Source organism: Taudactylus pleione, unplaced genomic scaffold, assembly GCF_031769625.1.
Source record: "Taudactylus pleione unplaced genomic scaffold, aTauple2 ptg002846l, whole genome shotgun sequence".
In the NCBI taxonomy this organism is placed as follows: Eukaryota; Metazoa; Chordata; class Amphibia; order Anura; family Myobatrachidae; genus Taudactylus; species Taudactylus pleione.
In genome coordinates this window covers 72,117-91,423 of record NW_028287219.1, presented here as the reverse complement: position 1 = coordinate 91,423, position 19,307 = coordinate 72,117, and the positions used below count along the sequence as shown (strand labels likewise).

At 47.2% G+C, this 19,307-nt stretch overlaps 1 protein-coding gene across 1 annotated transcript in view; it reads right to left on the bottom strand.

Annotated features, from left to right (window-relative positions):
- Window positions 1–567: 567 nt before the first annotated feature.
- LOC148431114 (arf-GAP with Rho-GAP domain, ANK repeat and PH domain-containing protein 1-like) overlaps window positions 568–19,307 on the bottom strand; it is a gene marked incomplete at its 3' end in the record, with an annotated part of 84,056 nt that continues 65,316 nt past the window's right edge. The window contains exon 2 of the mRNA XM_088466329.1: window positions 568–1,278. Coding sequence (XP_088322455.1) covers window positions 568–1,241 — 674 coding nt within the window. The remainder of the gene's footprint in view (window positions 1,279–19,307) is intronic.

The window sequence follows — 19,307 nt, the reverse complement described above, 5'->3', positions numbered from 1 at the left end:
GCGAACGGCCAAGGGGCGTCTTTACAAAATAGCGAGCGTATTTATCGGACGCTCGCTCAGACATAGATGCGTCAACAGACCGCAAAGAGCGAGCGCTCAATTTAAATATCCGGCCCCTTTTTCTGAACGAGCGTCTGCAAATAGCGTCCGGCTCTGAATGAGGTCCTGTGCTTGCTACCATTGCCTGTTTCTGTGTAACACCTGAAATCTCTCCTGCAGAAGGTCGTCTGTGGCATGTAAGCTTGTTACATGAATGAGGAGTCTGTTCCTAAACTTATATGCTATGGTGGTTATGACGTCAGTAAGGAGAAGTTTATATAGCAAGTAATGTATGTTGTTAAACTCTCCTAGGCTGATCTAATTCCATTCAAATCTGCATCTGCCGTGAAACATGTAAGCCTCATATATTCATGGCTTATATAGCAAAGTATCGCTTTATAAATAAGGATTCAGGTGTGGCCATCACTGACAGTTACTTCAATCATTGAGTTTCTGCAACAGTGACTGCAATGAAATGAATATAAACAGTGCAGGAGGACAATTCATCATTTGCCAGGGAGCCCTTACCTGCTGGGCACAAGAGGGATGACTCTTGAAGGTCTGGCCGGCAGGGGTGGACGGCCGTTACTGGTAGCCTTCCTCTCCGTCTTGTAATTCTTGGCTGGCAAAGGGGGGGCTTCCAGATTTGGAATCTCCTCTAAAACATTCTCCAAACATCCAGCGTCATCAATCGGGGATGGGGAGGAGATCAGATTTGTGGTGGTTGGGTTACATGGTTCATCAATGGGCTCTGTTTCCGGGAAACTGACAGGAGACAGAGATTTGGGCGGACTAATGGAAAACTTGAGGGGGGGACCATACCCACACCTTGGCGGAATGGGTGGTGGGGAACAAGGAATTTTTGCTTTCCCCAAGGACTCGGGGGCGGTGACGATTCCCACGTTTGGTGAAGGAACCGGCTGTTGAGGTGCCAGCTTGGGAAAGATGTTGCGTTTCTTTGGAACTGGTCGGACAGCGTCGTTCTCCACCGGCTGATCCTGGGGAGTTGACTTTTGCAGCGACGCCAACATACGCTTGCGATGCCCAGGCAAAATGACTCCAATTGCGGTTAGCGACTCATCGCTGAGATTGCGTAAATCTGACACCATATGCAGATTGCATCTCTGGAAGAGGTCACTGTACTGGTCCAACTTTATTGTCTGGAGCCATTCAGACACAGGAAGAGGTGACCCTTCAGACATCGTGAATGGCCCTCACATTACCGCTCCTCATCAAAACCTAGGAAAAACACAAAAACAGGAGCATGAAGGGGATGACTCTCCTTTAACCAACGATAATGCCACCATTTTTTAGCAATGCAATCATGTTCTACGGCGGTACAGAATATGTCTGTACTATATAAATAAAGGTATAATAAGGGCAATGTAATGAACAACCAATTGGCCAGTGTCAGAAGCTGTGCCCACTATGTACAAGTTATGCCAAGCACACATGCCAAAGCTATAAGACTTTGGCGTCACCAAGGCAGAGGAGATGGGGACTTTGTCCTTCTCTCCAGCTTACGTAGGTTAATATGGTGAATATTTCTAGTCGGGCACAAACAGTATATCTGGGATGAAACGTTATATTTTTGGATATGGAATAAAGAGAGACATAAATCAGTTAACAAGGATGTATAAGTCGGCTAAAGCTGGGTACACACTATACGATATATTGGCCAATCGCAAAGACCATCATATAGTGTGTACCAGCAATTTGTCTAATGAATTGTCTGGTTACGTCTTCCCGTCTTATGTGCTGAACGTCAGAGGCGACAATGCGATGTACGATGCGGTGCGCATATACATTACCCTGTAACAATATATTGTGTCATCATACGGCGGACTCTGCATTGTGTACACCGGCACGATATATTATTACATCATATCGGGTAGTCGCTAGATCAATGGGTCATTCCAGTGTGTACCCAGCTTTACTCTCCAAGTATATCAGTCATTATCAGGAATGTGTAAATCCGCTGTCACAGACATATAAACCATTAACTGAAATGGAAAAGCCCATTCACCTGAATATGGGAAGACCTATTTGTATACTGATCCTAGAAAGAGTAATTAAATGTTTATTATTTTCATGTATGACAATTGGGTAGGACCACACAGATCATCCTTGGAAGTAATGACTACTAGATAGGGACACGTCTGCTGAATCCACTTCCATGTTTGGTCTATGCGGAAGGCAGCTGATCTGCATTAGGCAAGCGAACGATTCCCATCATTGTCAGTGGGGTCTGCGGCCTCAGCTTTTGCAGCATACCAATGTCACTACTTTATAGCCTGTAACTGAAAGAGAAAATGACCCAATTCTCAAAATACACCAAACCCCACAAAATACCAACTTCTTGTTTCCCCACCTTTGATGGCATTGACAGAACAAATCACACAGAGCCGTATCACTCCGCCCCTATATCTCACTGACATGACAAATCACACAGAGCTGTATCACTCCGCCCCTATATCTCACTGACATGATAAATCACACAGAGCTGTATCACTCCGCCTCTATATTTCACTGACAGAACAAATCACACAGAGCTGTATCACTCCGCCCCTATATCTCACTGACAGAACAAATCACACAGAGCTGTATCACTCCGCCCCTATATCTCACTGACATGACAAATCACACAGAGCTGTATCACTCCGCCCTTATATCTCACTGACATGACAAATCACACAGAGCTGTATCACTCCGCCTCTATATTTCACTGACAGAACAAATCACACAGAGCTGTATCACTCCGCCCCTATATCTCACTGACAGAACAAATCACACAGAGCTGTATCACTCCGCCCCTATATCTCACTGACATGACAAATCACACAGAGCTGTATCACTCCGCCCCTATATCTCACTGACATGATAAATCACACAGAGCTGTATCACTCCGCCTCTATATTTCACTGACAGAACAAATCACACAGAGCTGTATCATTCCGCCCCTATATCTCACTGACATGACAAATCACACAGAGCTGTATCACTCCGTCTCTATATTTCACTGACAGAACAGATCACACAGAGCTGTATCACTCCGCCCCTATATCTCACTGACATGACAAATCACACAGAGCTGTATCACTCCGCCCTTATATCTCACTGACATGACAAATCATACAGAGCTGTATCACTCCGCCTCTATATTTCACTGACAGAACAAATCACACAGAGCTGTATCACTCCGCCCCTATATCTCACTGACATGACATATCACACAGAGCTGTATCACTCCGCCCCTATATCTCACTGACATGACAAATCACACAGAGCTGTATCACTCCGCCTCTATATTTCACTGACAGAACAAATCACACAGAGCTGTATCACTCCGCCCCTATATCTCACTGACATGACAAATCACACAGAGCTGTATCACTCCGCCTCTATATTTCACTGACAGAACAGATCACACAGAGCTGTATCACTCCGCCCCTATATCTCACTGACATGACAAATCACACAGAGCTGTATCACTCCGCCCTTATATCTCACTGACATGACAAATCATACAGAGCTGTATCACTCCGCCTCTATATTTCACTGACAGAACAAATCACACAGAGCTGTATCACTCCGCCCCTATATTTCACTGACAGGACAAATCACACAGAGCTGTATCACTCCGCCCTTATATTTCACTGACAGAAGAAATCACACAGAGCTGTATCACTCCGCCCCTATATCTCACTGACATGACAAATCACACAGAGCTGTATCACTCCGCCTCTATATTTCACTGACAGAACAAATCACACAGAGCTGTATCACTCCGCCCCTATATCTCACTGACATGACAAATCACACAGAGCTGTATCACTCCGCCTCTATATTTCACTGACAGGACAAATCCCACAGAGCTGTATCACTCCGCCCTTATATTTCACTGACAGAAGAAATCACACAGAGCTGTATCACTCCGCCCCTATATCTCACTGACATGACAAATCACACAGAGCTGTATCACTCCGCCCCTATATCTCACTGACATGACAAATCACACAGAGCTGTATCACTCCACCCTTATATTTCACTGACATGACAAATCACACAGAGCTGTATCACTCCGCCTCTATATTTCACTGACAGAACAGATCACACAGAGCTGTATCACTCCACCTCTATATTTCACTGACAGAGCAGATCACGCAGAGCTGTATCACTCAGCCCCTATATCTCACTGACATGACAAATCACACAGAGCTGTATCACTCCGCCCCTATATCTCACTGACATGATAAATCACACAGAGCTGTATCACTCCGCCTCTATATTTCACTGACAGAACAAATCACACAGAGCTGTATCACTCCGCCCCTATATCTCACTGACATGACAAATCACACAGAGCTGTATCACTCCGCCTCTATATTTCACTGACAGAACAGATCACACAGAGCTGTATCACTCCGCCCCTATATCTCACTGACATGACAAATCACACAGAGCTGTATCACTCCGCCCTTATATCTCACTGACATGACAAATCATACAGAGCTGTATCACTCCGCCTCTATATTTCACTGACAGAACAAATCACACAGAGCTGTATCACTCCGCCCCTATATCTCACTGACATGACATATCACACAGAGCTGTATCACTCCGCCCCTATATCTCACTGACATGACAAATCACACAGAGCTGTATCACTCCGCCTCTATATTTCACTGACAGAACAAATCACACAGAGCTGTATCACTCCGCCCCTATATCTCACTGACATGACAAATCACACAGAGCTGTATCACTCCGCCTCTATATTTCACTGACAGAACAGATCACACAGAGCTGTATCACTCCGCCCCTATATCTCACTGACATGACAAATCACACAGAGCTGTATCACTCCGCCTCTATATTTCACTGACAGGACAAATCCCACAGAGCTGTATCACTCCGCCCTTATATTTCACTGACAGAAGAAATCACACAGAGCTGTATCACTCCGCCCCTATATCTCACTGACATGACAAATCACACAGAGCTGTATCACTCCGCCCTTATATTTCACTGACATGACAAATCACACAGAGCTGTATCACTCCGCCTCTATATTTCACTGACAGAACAGATCACACAGAGCTGTATCACTCCACCTCTATATTTCACTGACAGAGCAGATCACGCAGAGCTGTATCACTCCGCCCCTATATCTCACTGACATGACAAATCACACAGAGCTGTATCACTCCGCCTCTATATTTCACTGACAGAACAGATCACACAGAGCTGTATCACTCAGCCCCTATATCTCACTGACATGACAAATCACACAGAGCTGTATCACTCCGCCCTTATATTTCACTGACAGGACAAATCACACAGAGCTGTATCACTCCGCCCTTATATTTCACTGACAGAAGAAATCACACAGAGCTGTATCACTCCGCCCCTATATCTCACTGACATGACAAATCACACAGAGCTGTATCACTCCGCGTCTATATTTCACTGACAGAACAAATCACACAGAGCTGTATCACTCCGCCCCTATATCTCACTGACATGACAAATCACACAGAGCTGTATCACTCCGACCCTTATATCTCACTGACAGGACAAATCACACAGAGCTGTATCACTCCGCCTCTATATTTCACTGACAGAACAGATCACACAGAGCTGTATCACTCCACCTCTATATTTCACTGACAGAGCAGATCACGCAGAGCTGTATCACTCCGCCCCTATATCTCACTGACAGGACAAATCACACAGAGCTGTATCACTCCGCCCCTATATTTCACTGACAGAACAGATCACACAGAGCTGTATCACTCTGCCCCTATATCTCACTGACAGGACAAATCACACAGAGCTATATCACGCTGCCCCTATAGTTCAATGACAGGACAAATCACACAGAGCTGTATCACTCCGCCCTTATATTTCACTGACAGGACAAATCACACAGAGCTGTATCACTCTGCTCCTAAATCTCACCGACAGAACAAATCACACAGAGCTGTATCACTCCGCCCCTATATTTCACTAACAAAACAAATCACACAGAGCTGTATCACTCCACCCCTATATCTCACTGACAGGGCAAATCACTCAGAGCTGTATCACTCCACCCCTATATTTCACTAACAGGACAAATCACACATCTGTATCACTCCGCCCCTATATTTCACTGACAGGACAAATCACACAGAGCTGTATCACGCCGCCCCTATAGTTCACTAACAGGACAAATCACTCAGAGCTGTATCACTCCGCCCCTTATCTCACTGACAGGGCAAATCACACAGCTGTATCACTCCACCTGCAGTCATCAGGGGGCATGGTTGGGATGAGCATCAATGAGTTATCCTTCAATGGTGCCATCAATGTTTAACATCAATGGCACGAAACTATTGACAGGGAACCAATGAAGGTTTGCATCCATTTATGAACATCCCTGCTCTGGCAAATGACAGGCAGCGGATCAGGGAAGGAGAAGGGGCTTAGTGGCCCGCTGTGGGCTGGGCTAAACCTCTACCCTCCAACATGACCCGTTCCATTAGGTACAAAACGCCCTGCTCCTGGACTTCCCACCTAATGTACGATTGGAGTCTCCTGTGTTGAGCCAGGTGATTGATGAGAGAGGTGTTTCAGCACAGGTGTCTGCAATCATACATTAAGAGGGAAGTCCAGGAGCAGAACATTTTGTACCTAATGGAACGGGTCATGTTGGAGGGTCTGTAAACCATACCTCCCAATTCCATTCAGCGGGACAGTCCCGTCTTTTTGGAACTATCCCACTGTCCCACCTGTGGGCCGCAGTGTCCCACGGTGGGGGGGGGGGGGGGGAAGCATACACCACTGCTCTGCATTGCAGAGCAGAGTGTTTGCAGAGCGAGAATAGATGCGCACAGAATCTATTCACAGTACGGGGGAAGCCCGGCATCTCGGAGATGCTAGGCACGCCCCTTACTGATGGAAACGGGGCGTACCGCTAGGCCACGCCCCCTTTCCATGTAGGCCACGCCCCCTTTCCATGTAGGCCATGCCCCTTTTTGGCACGCGGATGTTCCGAGTGCAGCACCTCAAATGTTGGGAGGTATGGCTAAACTCCATTCTCTCTGCCCATAGAGGAAACTGACTGACTGCACCGGCATCAGAACTCGCACCCCTCGTGTCCCGATCTCAGCTCAGATTTGTGGATTTTTGTGGGTATCCCTGAGGGGCTGCGAACAAACATCCACAAATCCGGCATACTTACTCGCACCTGGGAGTATATTGCAGGTAAAAGTATTGACCCCATAGTGTGAATTGCATAGGTAAATGTAGGGGGAGGGTGGTTACGGTTGCTAGGAAACACCGATCTCTAGCCCACACCATGGTGACCACAATAGAAATAGCATATAATACTAAAGTTGCATGTTTTTTAATATCCCCCCAGTGCCACAAATGAAATAATTAGCACCACCTGTTTAACTGTTAAAATGTGTGAGCCAGTAATGAATTTACTTGCGCACCAACTAGGAGATCTGGAAAACATGCACTGCTAGCAGTGCACTGATACAGACCATCTATAGGGTCAAATGCTCTGGAATGGAGCCCGCATCTGTATGGCTTACTTTGATCGCTGGTCCTGTTATTACATACACTATACCTCGTATGACATATATTATAGCTAGTTATGTGCTGATCATGCCCTCTTCATGGATTGGCCACACTTGCTTTAAAAACAAGAATTTTTAAACCCCTCTGTAGAAATCCTGCGTTTGACACTGGATTGGTTGATTCATACATAGAGGCAGGGCAAGAGTTATCAGCTTTTTGGCCTGATGGGATCACATCAGTCTGTGTTGGAATCAGGACTTTATATGTCACACATTGAAAAACACTGAATAATGTGTCTTGAAAATTTCAATATTGGGGTTTAGTGGTCTTTTAAGTGGAAAGGGATTGAAACACCGGTGGCTGTTTAGCCGGTTCAGATCCCGACAGCGAATGCCTGACGGATGAAGATCCCGACTGGGGAAGGTAAGTACACATATGGATTCCAAGCCAAAGTAGGTTTTATTGCAGTTAACAGGATACATGTGATATATATACAGGTGATAGAAGACAAACAGTAGTCAATATGATAAGGTATCAGTCTCTCTTTACAGCCACAACTGTGACGCGCTTGGGCACATGCAGACCCTTTTATAGAGCCATGTAAACAAGTCTTGCACCTGCAATCTAATCAGTCTGACCTTTCAGTCAAAATTCGGGTGTCTCCCAGAAATTCCGGGAGAGTAGACGACGGTGACGCTGGAAACAGATGCAACACATTTGCAAAGGTACTGGAGCTCTAAAACGCCATGCCAAGCGCTGGGGGATGTGTCCTTAGTCACCTGACTCACAAACTGGCAATGCAAGAACCCCCAAAAGTGTTTCATCTTTTCACGCATACTAGGGATATCTGAATCCCCCGAATTCGAGAAAATATGTCCTTACTATGGTCCGAATTCAGAGTTGTATGCTAATTCTGCCGCTATTGCGTCTACAGTGGATGTGCATATATACGCAAGTGTTGCAAACGCTAATAAATACACTGACGCCTACCTGCAGCTGTGCAAATCCAAGCAAAGACGCAGCATCGGTCGCAGAACCTTCGATTATTAATCTTCTGAGCAGCCCTATGGTCAGGTGATGACTGCGGGAACTGAGATGCCGGAGACATTTTTCTTGCGTACGGGATAACAGTCGCAGGTTGTGACACGCCCCCGAAATGGTCGCTACACGTTTGCCTACTTTGCCGTCACTCCCAGTTACCTCCCCCAAACGCTCCCCGACTGTCAATCACAGTAAATAGTTGCTGCAAGCAATGACGGTAATGTACCTAGACGCATGCACAGTATACAGATAATTGCTCAACTGCGTACATATCGGCAATCAGATGTAAATATAGCGAGAAGGAGGTGTCAGTGTAACCGGTTATATCCATTACTACAATTTACAGCCTGTCCAATGTACTGTACTACAGCTGGCCTGTGCCACCTGCTGGCAGCAAACTGAACTGCGTTTTTAATTCTTTGTGAATTTCTCTACACCTGGGGTGGGGAACCTTTTTTTTCTGCCGAGGGCCATTTTGATATATATAATATTATTTGTGGGCCCGGTGCAGGCCACACCCCCTCCGTGTGATGTCTCACGGTGGAACAGGGCCACAATCACGAGTGACTACAACAATGCCTGGAGCATCCTGAGGATGTTCCGGGGAGCCCAAAGATGCTCCAGGCGGCACTGCTGCATAGTTTCTGGCCACAGGGTGACATTCTAGGCACCCTGCTATCCAGATGAATCTAGCAGAAAAAAGCTCAGAGGGCCAGACCAAATGATTCTAGGGGCCTTATACAGTCCCCGGGCCTGAGATTCCCCATCCCTGCTCTACACTTAGGAATGAGCAGAGTTACAGTATAGATACCTGCTGGAAATTACTACTGTACACTATCAGGGGAATTCAGGTCAGCACAATGGCCTCCAAGTGGCCCCAGTGGTCGGGTGAAAGCACTTTTTGGCCAGCCACATGGCTCATTTTCCCTCGCTCCCCATAGAGGTAGTAAGGCCGTTGAGCGCAGCAAAACAAGCAATGTTTGGCTACCCTACTGTATGGGAGAATGTGCGGCCGAGCATCGCAGCAGCCCACTGCGTTGAAATCAATTCCCTCTATGAATACACTATATTATTATTATTATCAGCTTTTCTTTTTATGGCGTCACCAAGCGTCTGTAGCGCCGTACATGGAAAATAACAATGGCATAAACAAACAATACAGCCGGGAGAGTAGGGTAGTATGCTCTACGCTTACCTATGCCTGCTACCAAGCACAGCACTGGTCCTTAGTAAGAGGCCTGTGGGGTATTATCCATCAGCCGACCGGAAAGTGTTGCAGCAGTGTGATCACACGTACCCAGAAGTGACCGCTTCCAGGTGCTGGTGTAGGAGCCTGGCAGGTGGCAGAGCGGAGAGGACACGAGGTGGTTTGGGGCGGAGATGAGGTCAGAGATGTAGATTGGGGGAGAGCGACTGAGTGATATTAAAGTCAGGATGAGGAGATTCTCTAGGGGAAAGCTGAAGGGAAGGAGAGGTTAAATAAAAGCAACAAGAGAAAATAAGATAAGAGGGGAGGTAAGAGTAAGAGGTTGCAATAGTCCAGGTGGGAGATGACAGGGGCATGAATATATGTATATTACACTATACAATATCACAGTATATATTATACACTATTATAGTATAGTGCGTTATAATTAGTTATAGCTGACAGGGTATCTCTGGAACTCTAGTGCCTTATAGCCAATACCAAGGAGCTATGAAGAGTAGCGTTCTCGTACATTATACAGCACGTTCGGATTGTGTCCTGTATTACAATAAGGCACACCTAAAATGTGAGGCAAGGAGAAAAACCTATAACTGCATTTCAATGCGCACAGGACAAGAAAGCAGGGCTTATATATGCAAACGGTCCCGTGCTGCTGTAAGTCGCAAAGTCACCCACCCATAAATGGTTTTACTTCCTCTCGTTAGTAAATGTCACTGAAATGCGCACAAACCAGTTTCACACATTTTACACATTTTCTCATTTTCTGCTTTTATTAAACGAAACAGAAGTGACAGCGGTACAGCAACAAGTACACACAGCCACAAACACCACACAGCGCTGATGTTCACAATATTACACAAGACGGATGTAATTGTGAAAATATGTCCTTCACCCGGACTCCAGAGCTCTGTTCCTGCTTTTATGCTGACTGACGGAGGACACAGGGACTGACTCAGCTTTGGGAATAGAGAGAGATATAGCCAGTAACTGTGCAGCTTGGTAACACCATGTCGCACTGCAGGGGGGGCAGATTTAGATTTACAGAGAGATATTAGATTTGGGAGGGGGGTTCCCAAACCGACATCTAAATTGCAGTGCAATAATAAAGCTGTGGGCTACAGGCAAAAGCAGCCAGTAGTTACCCAGCATGCAAAAATGAAATATGTATAATTAGGGTATTTGGAGCCCGCACCTAAAAAGTGGGCGTGTCCATGTGACACAAGGGGCGTGGTCACGGGAAAATGGGGGGTTGTTAACATGACACCACCGTTTCTCGTCACTCTGGGAACATTCCTTTACATTCCATATGCACCTTAATGCTCCCAGTAGTAGTGCCCCTCTTACAATGTCCCCAGTAGCAGTGCCCCATGTAGTAGTGCTCCAGAAGTGCACCCTTATACAGTGCCCCCAGTAGTGCCCTTTATACAGTGCCCCCAGTAGTGCCTCTTATACAGTGTCCCAGTAGTGGTCACCCCTAAACAGTGCCCCCAGTGGTTGTTCCCCTTATACAGTCCCCCCTATGCAGTGCCTCCAGTAGTGGTCCCCCTTATGGAGTGCCCCCAGTAGTGCCCCTTATGCAGTGCCCCTTATACAGTGCCCCCCATAGTGCCCCTTATGCAGTGCCCCCAGTAGTGCCCCATATACAGTGCCCCCAGTAGTGTTCCCCCCTATGCAGTGCCCCTTATACAGTGCCCTAGTAGTGGTGCTCCCTATACAGTGCCCCCAGTAGTGGTTCACCCTATGCAGTGCCCCCAGTAGTGTTCCCCCCTATGCAGTACCCCTTATACAGTGCCCTAGTAGTGGTGCTCCCTATACAGTGCCCCCAGTAGTGGTTCACCCTATGCAGTGCCCCCAGTAGTGTTCCCCCCTATGCAGTACCCCTTATACAGTGCCCTAGTAGTGGTGCTCCCTATACAGTGCCCCCAGTTGTGGTCCCCCCATGCAGTGCCGCTTATACGGTGCCCCCAGTAGTGGTCCACCCTATGCAGTGCCCCCAGTAGTGATACAGTGCCACTGGCCAGTAGTGCCCCTTACACATATAACACAACATACATACACACACAGAACACTTACCTGAATGCCCGCTCCTGCCACACCCGCTGCTGTCCGCTCCGCTGTCCTCCCGCTCAGTACTATGGGAGAGACGTCATGATGTCTCTCCCATCAACCACTGCACGAGCTGGAAGGCAGAGCCCATGAGTGAGCTGCAGCCCCGCTCTGGCAGTGGGCGCAGCAGCCAATGAGAGTCTGTCTGACTCTCATTGGCTGCTTAAACACACACACTGCCGCCGGGTAGTACGAGTGCATTACCCAGTGCCGGTGGTGGTGTGTGTGTTACAGTGTAGTGCGAACCGCACTGACTTTACCGGACCGCAGCCGGCAGTGCAGAAAAAAAACCCCACACACACACTCCCCCTGCACCGACAGTCCGACGGCGCACAGGGCACGAGCCCCGGCCGCCCCCCCCCCCTGGTTACGCCACTGATTTGCACCCCTTGCATTGCAGCATGGATTGTGCAGGAACACAGGCCCTGATTCAGATCCGGATGCTCTGACAGAGCGCTCGCTCTGAATCAGGGCCGTCCCTGTTTTTTTTTGAGCGGCCTCCTGGCAGCTCGCATAGCTGTGGGTGACCACCCACAGCTATAGCGAGCTGCCAAAAAGATGGTCTCGATGGTCAAGACCATCGCGACCATCGGGCTTGCGACGAGACCCTTGTGGTAGGGTCTCGTTGCCACAAGCCCTGGAGTGCTTTCGGCTCTATCAGCGCCGAGAGCACTCCCACTGACATCACTTGTGATGTCAGTGGGGCCGGCCCCAGACTGTAGGCGTTCCCATGGGAACGCCTCCGTCTGGGCAGCCACGCCCCCGGCATGCCCACCAAAGGGGGCGTGCTGTCACTCACCATCGACAGCACGCCCCCTTTGTAGCCGTCGCTACCCGGGTCTCGCGCATGCGCACGACGGAGCCGGCTCCCTCGTGTGCATGCGCACTGGGCCAACATTGACCCGCTTGCGAGCGCTCAGCGCTCGCGAGCGGGTCTGAATCAGGCCCACCGTCACTTGCTATATCTTACTCTATGTCCAAATGTGAATCTGACCCTCAGTTACACAGAGATCGCTGCACACGGAGATCTGGGAGGATCGCGGGTCACAATGAACGCTACGGTACTAAAGCTGGGTACACACTAGACGATATTGTAAACGATATTGCCGATAATGACACATCGTTGCAAAAAGTTTGTACTTGCAGCACAATCTGGGTATATCGTTAACGATGCCATTCTGCCGAATGCAGCATGCCCAGCCCCCTCCCACCATCGTTCGTAGTGCATGCAAGTCTGTAAGCACTTACCGATGCCAGCACCCCCACCGGGGACACCGTGTCCGACATCGCTGGGTACACAAATCATCTAGTGCGTACCCAGCTTAGCACATTCGGGTGATTACATCACTGTACACAAGATTAGTAAAAGCAGAAGTGTCAGATTCCCACAATGCGGCTCCAATCGGACTACAAGTATCTTTGCAAAATGACTTCTAACCTAATTTACAGACATCTTTTCCAAATTTGGTTAAGGTCCATAAAAGGAATGATCTAGAGACGGGTCTATTTCCTTCAGCTGGTCATTAGTGTGGAAAATCCTGACCCGGATGCATGGTTAGTGATGTAAGCCAGACAGGCTGGGTAAGGCAGGAGCTAAGCCTTATGCTGGGTACACACTGTACGATACATCGTTCCTACAGCCGAAGAACGATATATCGATCAGTGCATCTGCTGGTGTGTACACATGATATATCTGTGAATGGCTTCATTCACAGATATATAGCGCCAGCCTTGCAGCATGGCAGATGCGATATATCTTGCATATATACCGTGCACGTCTTGCACATCTGCCGGTATGTGTGACCATTATGCTCAGGGTCATAGCAGACAGCAGCGATTATGGCTGCAGGGTGCTGTTAAAGGCACCTTACAAGCTAGATGAGGGGCCATATGTGAGCGGCAGTGCTGTCCACACCGCTTGTTCGCTCCGAGTTATGTTCGCGCATGCGTATGGGTTGTAATGTGCATGCGCCAACCAGTCAGTGCGGTCGGAAATCGTGTGCTCGCAAAACAGCGAATGCCTGCTAATTTGAGTGACAGGATGAGGCGTTTGTGGGTGGTAACAGGGGAAGGTGCTTGAAAACGGGGAGTGGAGATCCGAACGCAGGCGTGCCAAAAAGTCAAAACGGGCATTTTAAGGGTGTGCATAATTAACAAAGCAGCGTCATTGACCACGTCACTTGGTTGTCTTTTAGTCTGAACTGCTCGCATGATTGCGGTAGGAAAATGCTACCACAAGAATAGCGAGCAGTTCATACGCCGTTCGATGTACTCGATTAATCTAATAAATAGCGGAGATGACGTATGATGCGAGCGGCCAGGGGGCATTTATTTCAAAATAGCGAGCGCATGTTTCGTTCGCTCGTTCAGACATAGAGGCGTCAACAGACCGCAAAGAGCGAGCACTTAATTTAAATATCCAGCCCCTTTTTCTGAACGAGCGAGCGCAAATAGCGTCCGGCTCTGAATCAGGCCCTCTGTGCGGCGACACCCCTAAGTTCTGTCCTGGTTATTCCGGCGGCAGGAATGCCAACAATGACATCACAACTGGGAGAGCCCGTCTGGTTGTGATGTCTGGTCAGACATATTGAGCTGCCGACTGGTGCGTATGCTTACCAATTCAGTTGCTCGGTCTGCGCGACGGTTGGCCGGCCGCTGGGTCGGTCAGGTGTGTACCCCCACATTAGACAGGATAGGGAACGAAGACCAGGTAAATGTCCATACTAGGAGATTTAGGCGTCCCGCTGACCTAAATCAGCACCCCACCCCCAAAAAGGAATATCATGCTTTACCAAAATTTTTATTTTCAACATTTACCAATATAGCGCGAGTATCCTCCGTAGCTTCCACACACTAAAGACAACCACTACTGCTATGCATGACATCCTCCGATAAGAGTCCTAGTGCCAAGTTACAGGGGGTAATACCGAAATCAGCTTTGCACAGGCGCATACGATTTCCGGCTGTTACTGTGTTTATCATCTATAAGATTATATCTTTCCTGTGCTGTACTTAACGTTCCCAGATAAAATCACAAACACCCGTTTTCGTCTTCTGTACAAGTCACACAAATTATAGACATCTATAAAGCAGAGAAGATAAAAAGAGTATCTGATAAAATTCAGCAACGACGGTATATAATTAGGTGAAACTATCTTCTCTACATGTGACAAGGAACAAAGGACCTCATTCAGACCTGGTTGCAAGCGCTGAGCGCTCACAACCAGGTCGATGTTTAGGCTGTGCGCACGCGCAGCGTGCGCAAGCCCTGGAGCGAGAGAGAACATCTCTCGCTCCAGAGCTCTCTACAAAAGGGGCGGCTGCCGATGGTGATCGACAGCTCGCCCCGATTTGTAGGCGGGGCGAGGGGGTGGCTACACAAACGGAAGGCGTTCCGAACGGAACGCCTGCCATTTTGTGGGCGGCCGCACTGACATCAGCAGTGATGTCAGTGGGGAGCTTCCTGCTCGATCAGAGCAGGAAGCTCCCTGGGGCTTGCGGTTGCCGAGACCCAACCTTAGGGTCTCGTCGCAAGCCCCGATGGTCGCGATGGTCTTGACCATCGCGACCATCACCCTGGTCGGTTGCTAAGGCTGTGGGTGGTAACCCACAGCTTAGCTAGCGACCAGGAGGCCGCACTAAAAAATACAAGCGGCCGCCCTCATTCAGAACGAGCGGTCGCTTCTTGAATGAGGTAGAAAGCGTCTCCTTGGGGCTCCACAAGACACACTGGCCATATACGGCGGGCTGGGCTGATGGCAGGAGCCCCGCAGCGAATCCACGAGCACCTGACGTAGGTAATCATTGTTAATGGAATCTATGTTTTTTCACAGTTTTATTTTTTTTAAAGATCCTGCTAGCTAGACCCTAAATTCAATATAATTCCCTTCGCTTAAAACGGTACTTTGTCTCAGCAGCAAAGTTTTCCTGGAATTGATTTCCGAACATTGCTAACTCTGATGTAAGCACACAGCCCTGCGTGGGGACGGACACACATAAACCTGGAGCACATGAGTGTGTGATGTTTACATGAACGGTCCAAAGATCAGGAAAGCAGTATAATGATCACATGTGAGGAGCATAAAAATAACTTCACCTTAACCCACTACGGGGCTGAGCACCCAACACATGCCGTGGTGACTCAAGTAGGGTCACATGCAGTGAAGAAATGGCGATACAATTCTATGTAACATGAGCAAATCCCGTCACCCATTTCAACATTACAGGAAGGAATCTAGAAGGGGAAATAAGCCAGACACAAGCAGCTCATTTATCAATTGTTTAAGTCCACCCAGCAGAATCAGTCATTATTAATGTTACAGCCCCATATAAGTAAATCAAAAAGTATTTTTTTTTTCTTAAAATCTAGGATCCAGCTTAAAAGTTTAGGACCCAAACGATTGTCCCCAACCAACCAGAGACTGGTTCTTAAACAGTAGAGTATACATGCCAGTCAGACCCCACTCACATGCCCAACAGACCCAATTCACATGCCATCAGACACCCTCACATGACCATCAGACCCCACTCATATGCCCATAAGTCCCATTCACATGCCCATCAGACCCTCTCACATGCTGATCATAACCCCTCACATGCCTATCAGACCCCCTAACAAGCTCATCATACACCCTAACATGCTCATCAGACCCCCTAAACATGCTCATCAGACCCTCTAACATGCTCATCAGACCCCTTAACATGCTCATCAGACCCCACTCACATGTCCATCAGACCTCCTCACACATCCATCAGGCCCAATCACATGCCCATCAGACCACCTCACATGTCCATCAGATCACTTTGCATGTCCATCAGACTTCCTAGCATGTCCATCAGACCCCCTCACATGCCCATCAGACCATACACACGTCCATCAGACCACATGACACATCCATCAGACCACATGACACATCCATCAGACCACCTCACATGTCCATCAGACCCCCTAACATGCTCATCAGACCCCACTCACATGCCTATCAGAGCTCCTCATATTCTGATCAGACCACTCACACATCCATTAGACCCATCACATGCCCATCAGAGCCCCAATCAGAACCCCTAGCATGTCAATCAGAACCCCTAACATGTCCATCAGACCCTTCACATGCCCATCAGACCACCTCATATGTCTATTGGACCACCTAACATGTCTATCAGACCTCCATATATGTCTATTAGAGTCCCCACATGTCTATGAGCATGTGAGGGGTCATCAGACCCATTACATGCCCATCTTACTACCTCACATGCCCATCATACCTCCTCACATGCCAATCAAAACCCCTAACATGCCTATCAGACCCTTCATATGCCCATCAGATCACCTCACATGTTCATCAGACATCTTCGCATGCCCATCAGAGCCCCAATCAGAACCCCTAACATGTCCATCAGACCCCCTCACACATCCATCAGACCCCCTCACATGCCCACCAGACCTCCTCATATGCCTATTAGAGACCTCAGGTGCCAATCAGAGACCCTCAAATGCCCATCAGAGCGCCTCACATGCCCACCAGACCTCCTTACACATCCATAAGACCCCACCATCAAACACCCTTACACATCCATCAGACCCCCTCACACATCCATCAGACCCCCTCACACATCCCTCAGACCCCCTCACACATCCATCAGACTCCCTCACAGGACCATCAGAGCTCCTCACATGCCCATCAGAGCCCCTTACATGCTCATCAGACCCCTCACATGGCCATCAGGCCCCACTCACCTATCCATCAAACCCACTCACACATCCTTTAGACCCCCTCACATGACCATCAGAGCCCCTCACATGCCCACCATACCCCTCACACATCCATCAGACCCCCTAATATTCCCATCAGAGCCCACTCACATGCTCATCAGCCTTCTCTCATGATTCATGCCCATCTATCAGATTTCCTCATATGCCCATCAGATCCCCTCACATTAACCATCAAGTTTTGTACAGAACATCTCTACGGGAAAAACTCTATTAGACCCCTTCACATGCCCACCAAACCCCCCACTACTGACTACAAAAGCTTACTGCTGCCTAGTGTAGCTTACCAATACCTAGAGTATCTTACTAATAAATACAGTATCTTACTAATACCTACAGTATCTTACTAATAAATACAGTATCTTACTAATACCTACAGTATCTTACTAATAAATACAGTATCTTACTGCTGCCTAGTATAGCTTACCAATACCTACAGTATCTTACTAATAAATACAGTATCTTACTGCTGCCTAGTATAGCTTACCAATACCTACAGTATCTTACTAATAAATACAGTATCTTACTGCTGCCTAGTATAGCTTACCAATACCTACAGTATCTTACTAATAAATACAGTATCTTACTGCTGCCTAGTGTAGCTTACCAATACCTACAGTATCTTACTAATAAATACAGTATCTTACTGCTGCCTAGTATAGCTTACCAATACCTACAGTATCTTACTAATAAATACAGTATCTTACTGCTGCCTAGTGTAGCTTACCAATACCTACAGTATCTTACTAATAAATACAGTATCTTACTGCTGCCTAGTATAGCTTACCAATACCTACAGTATCTTACTAATAAATACAGTATCTTACTGCTGCCTAGTGTAGCTTACCAATACCTACAGTATCTTACTAATAAATACAGTATCTTACTGCTGCCTAGTGTAGCTTACCAATACCTACAGTATCTTACTAATAAATACAGTATCTTACTGCTGCCTAGTATAGCTTACCATTACCTAGAGTATCTTACTAATAAATACAGTATCTTACTAATAAATACAGTATCTTACTGCTGCCTAGTATAGCTTACCATTACCTACAGTATCTTACTAATAAATACAGTATCTTACTGCTGCCTAGTATAGCTTACCAATACCTAGAGTATCTTACTAATAAATACAGTATCTTACTGCTGCCTAGTATAGCTTACCAATACCTACAGTATCTTACTAATAAATACAGTATCTTACTGCTGCCTAGTGTAGCTTACCAATACCTACAGTATCTTACTAATAAATACAGTATCTTACTGCTGCCTAGTATAGCTTACCAATACCTACAGTATCTTACTAATAAATACAGTATCTTACTGCTGCCTAGTGTAGCTTACCATTACCTACAGTATCTTACTAATAAATACAGTATCTTACTGCTGCCTAGTGTAGCTTACCAATACCTACAGTATCTTACTAATAAATACAGTATCTTACTGCTGCCTAGTATAGCTTACCATTACCTACAGTATCTTACTAATAAATACAGTATCTTACTGCTGCCTAGTCTAGCTTACCAATACCTATAGTATCTTACTAATAAATACAGTATCTTACTGCTGCCT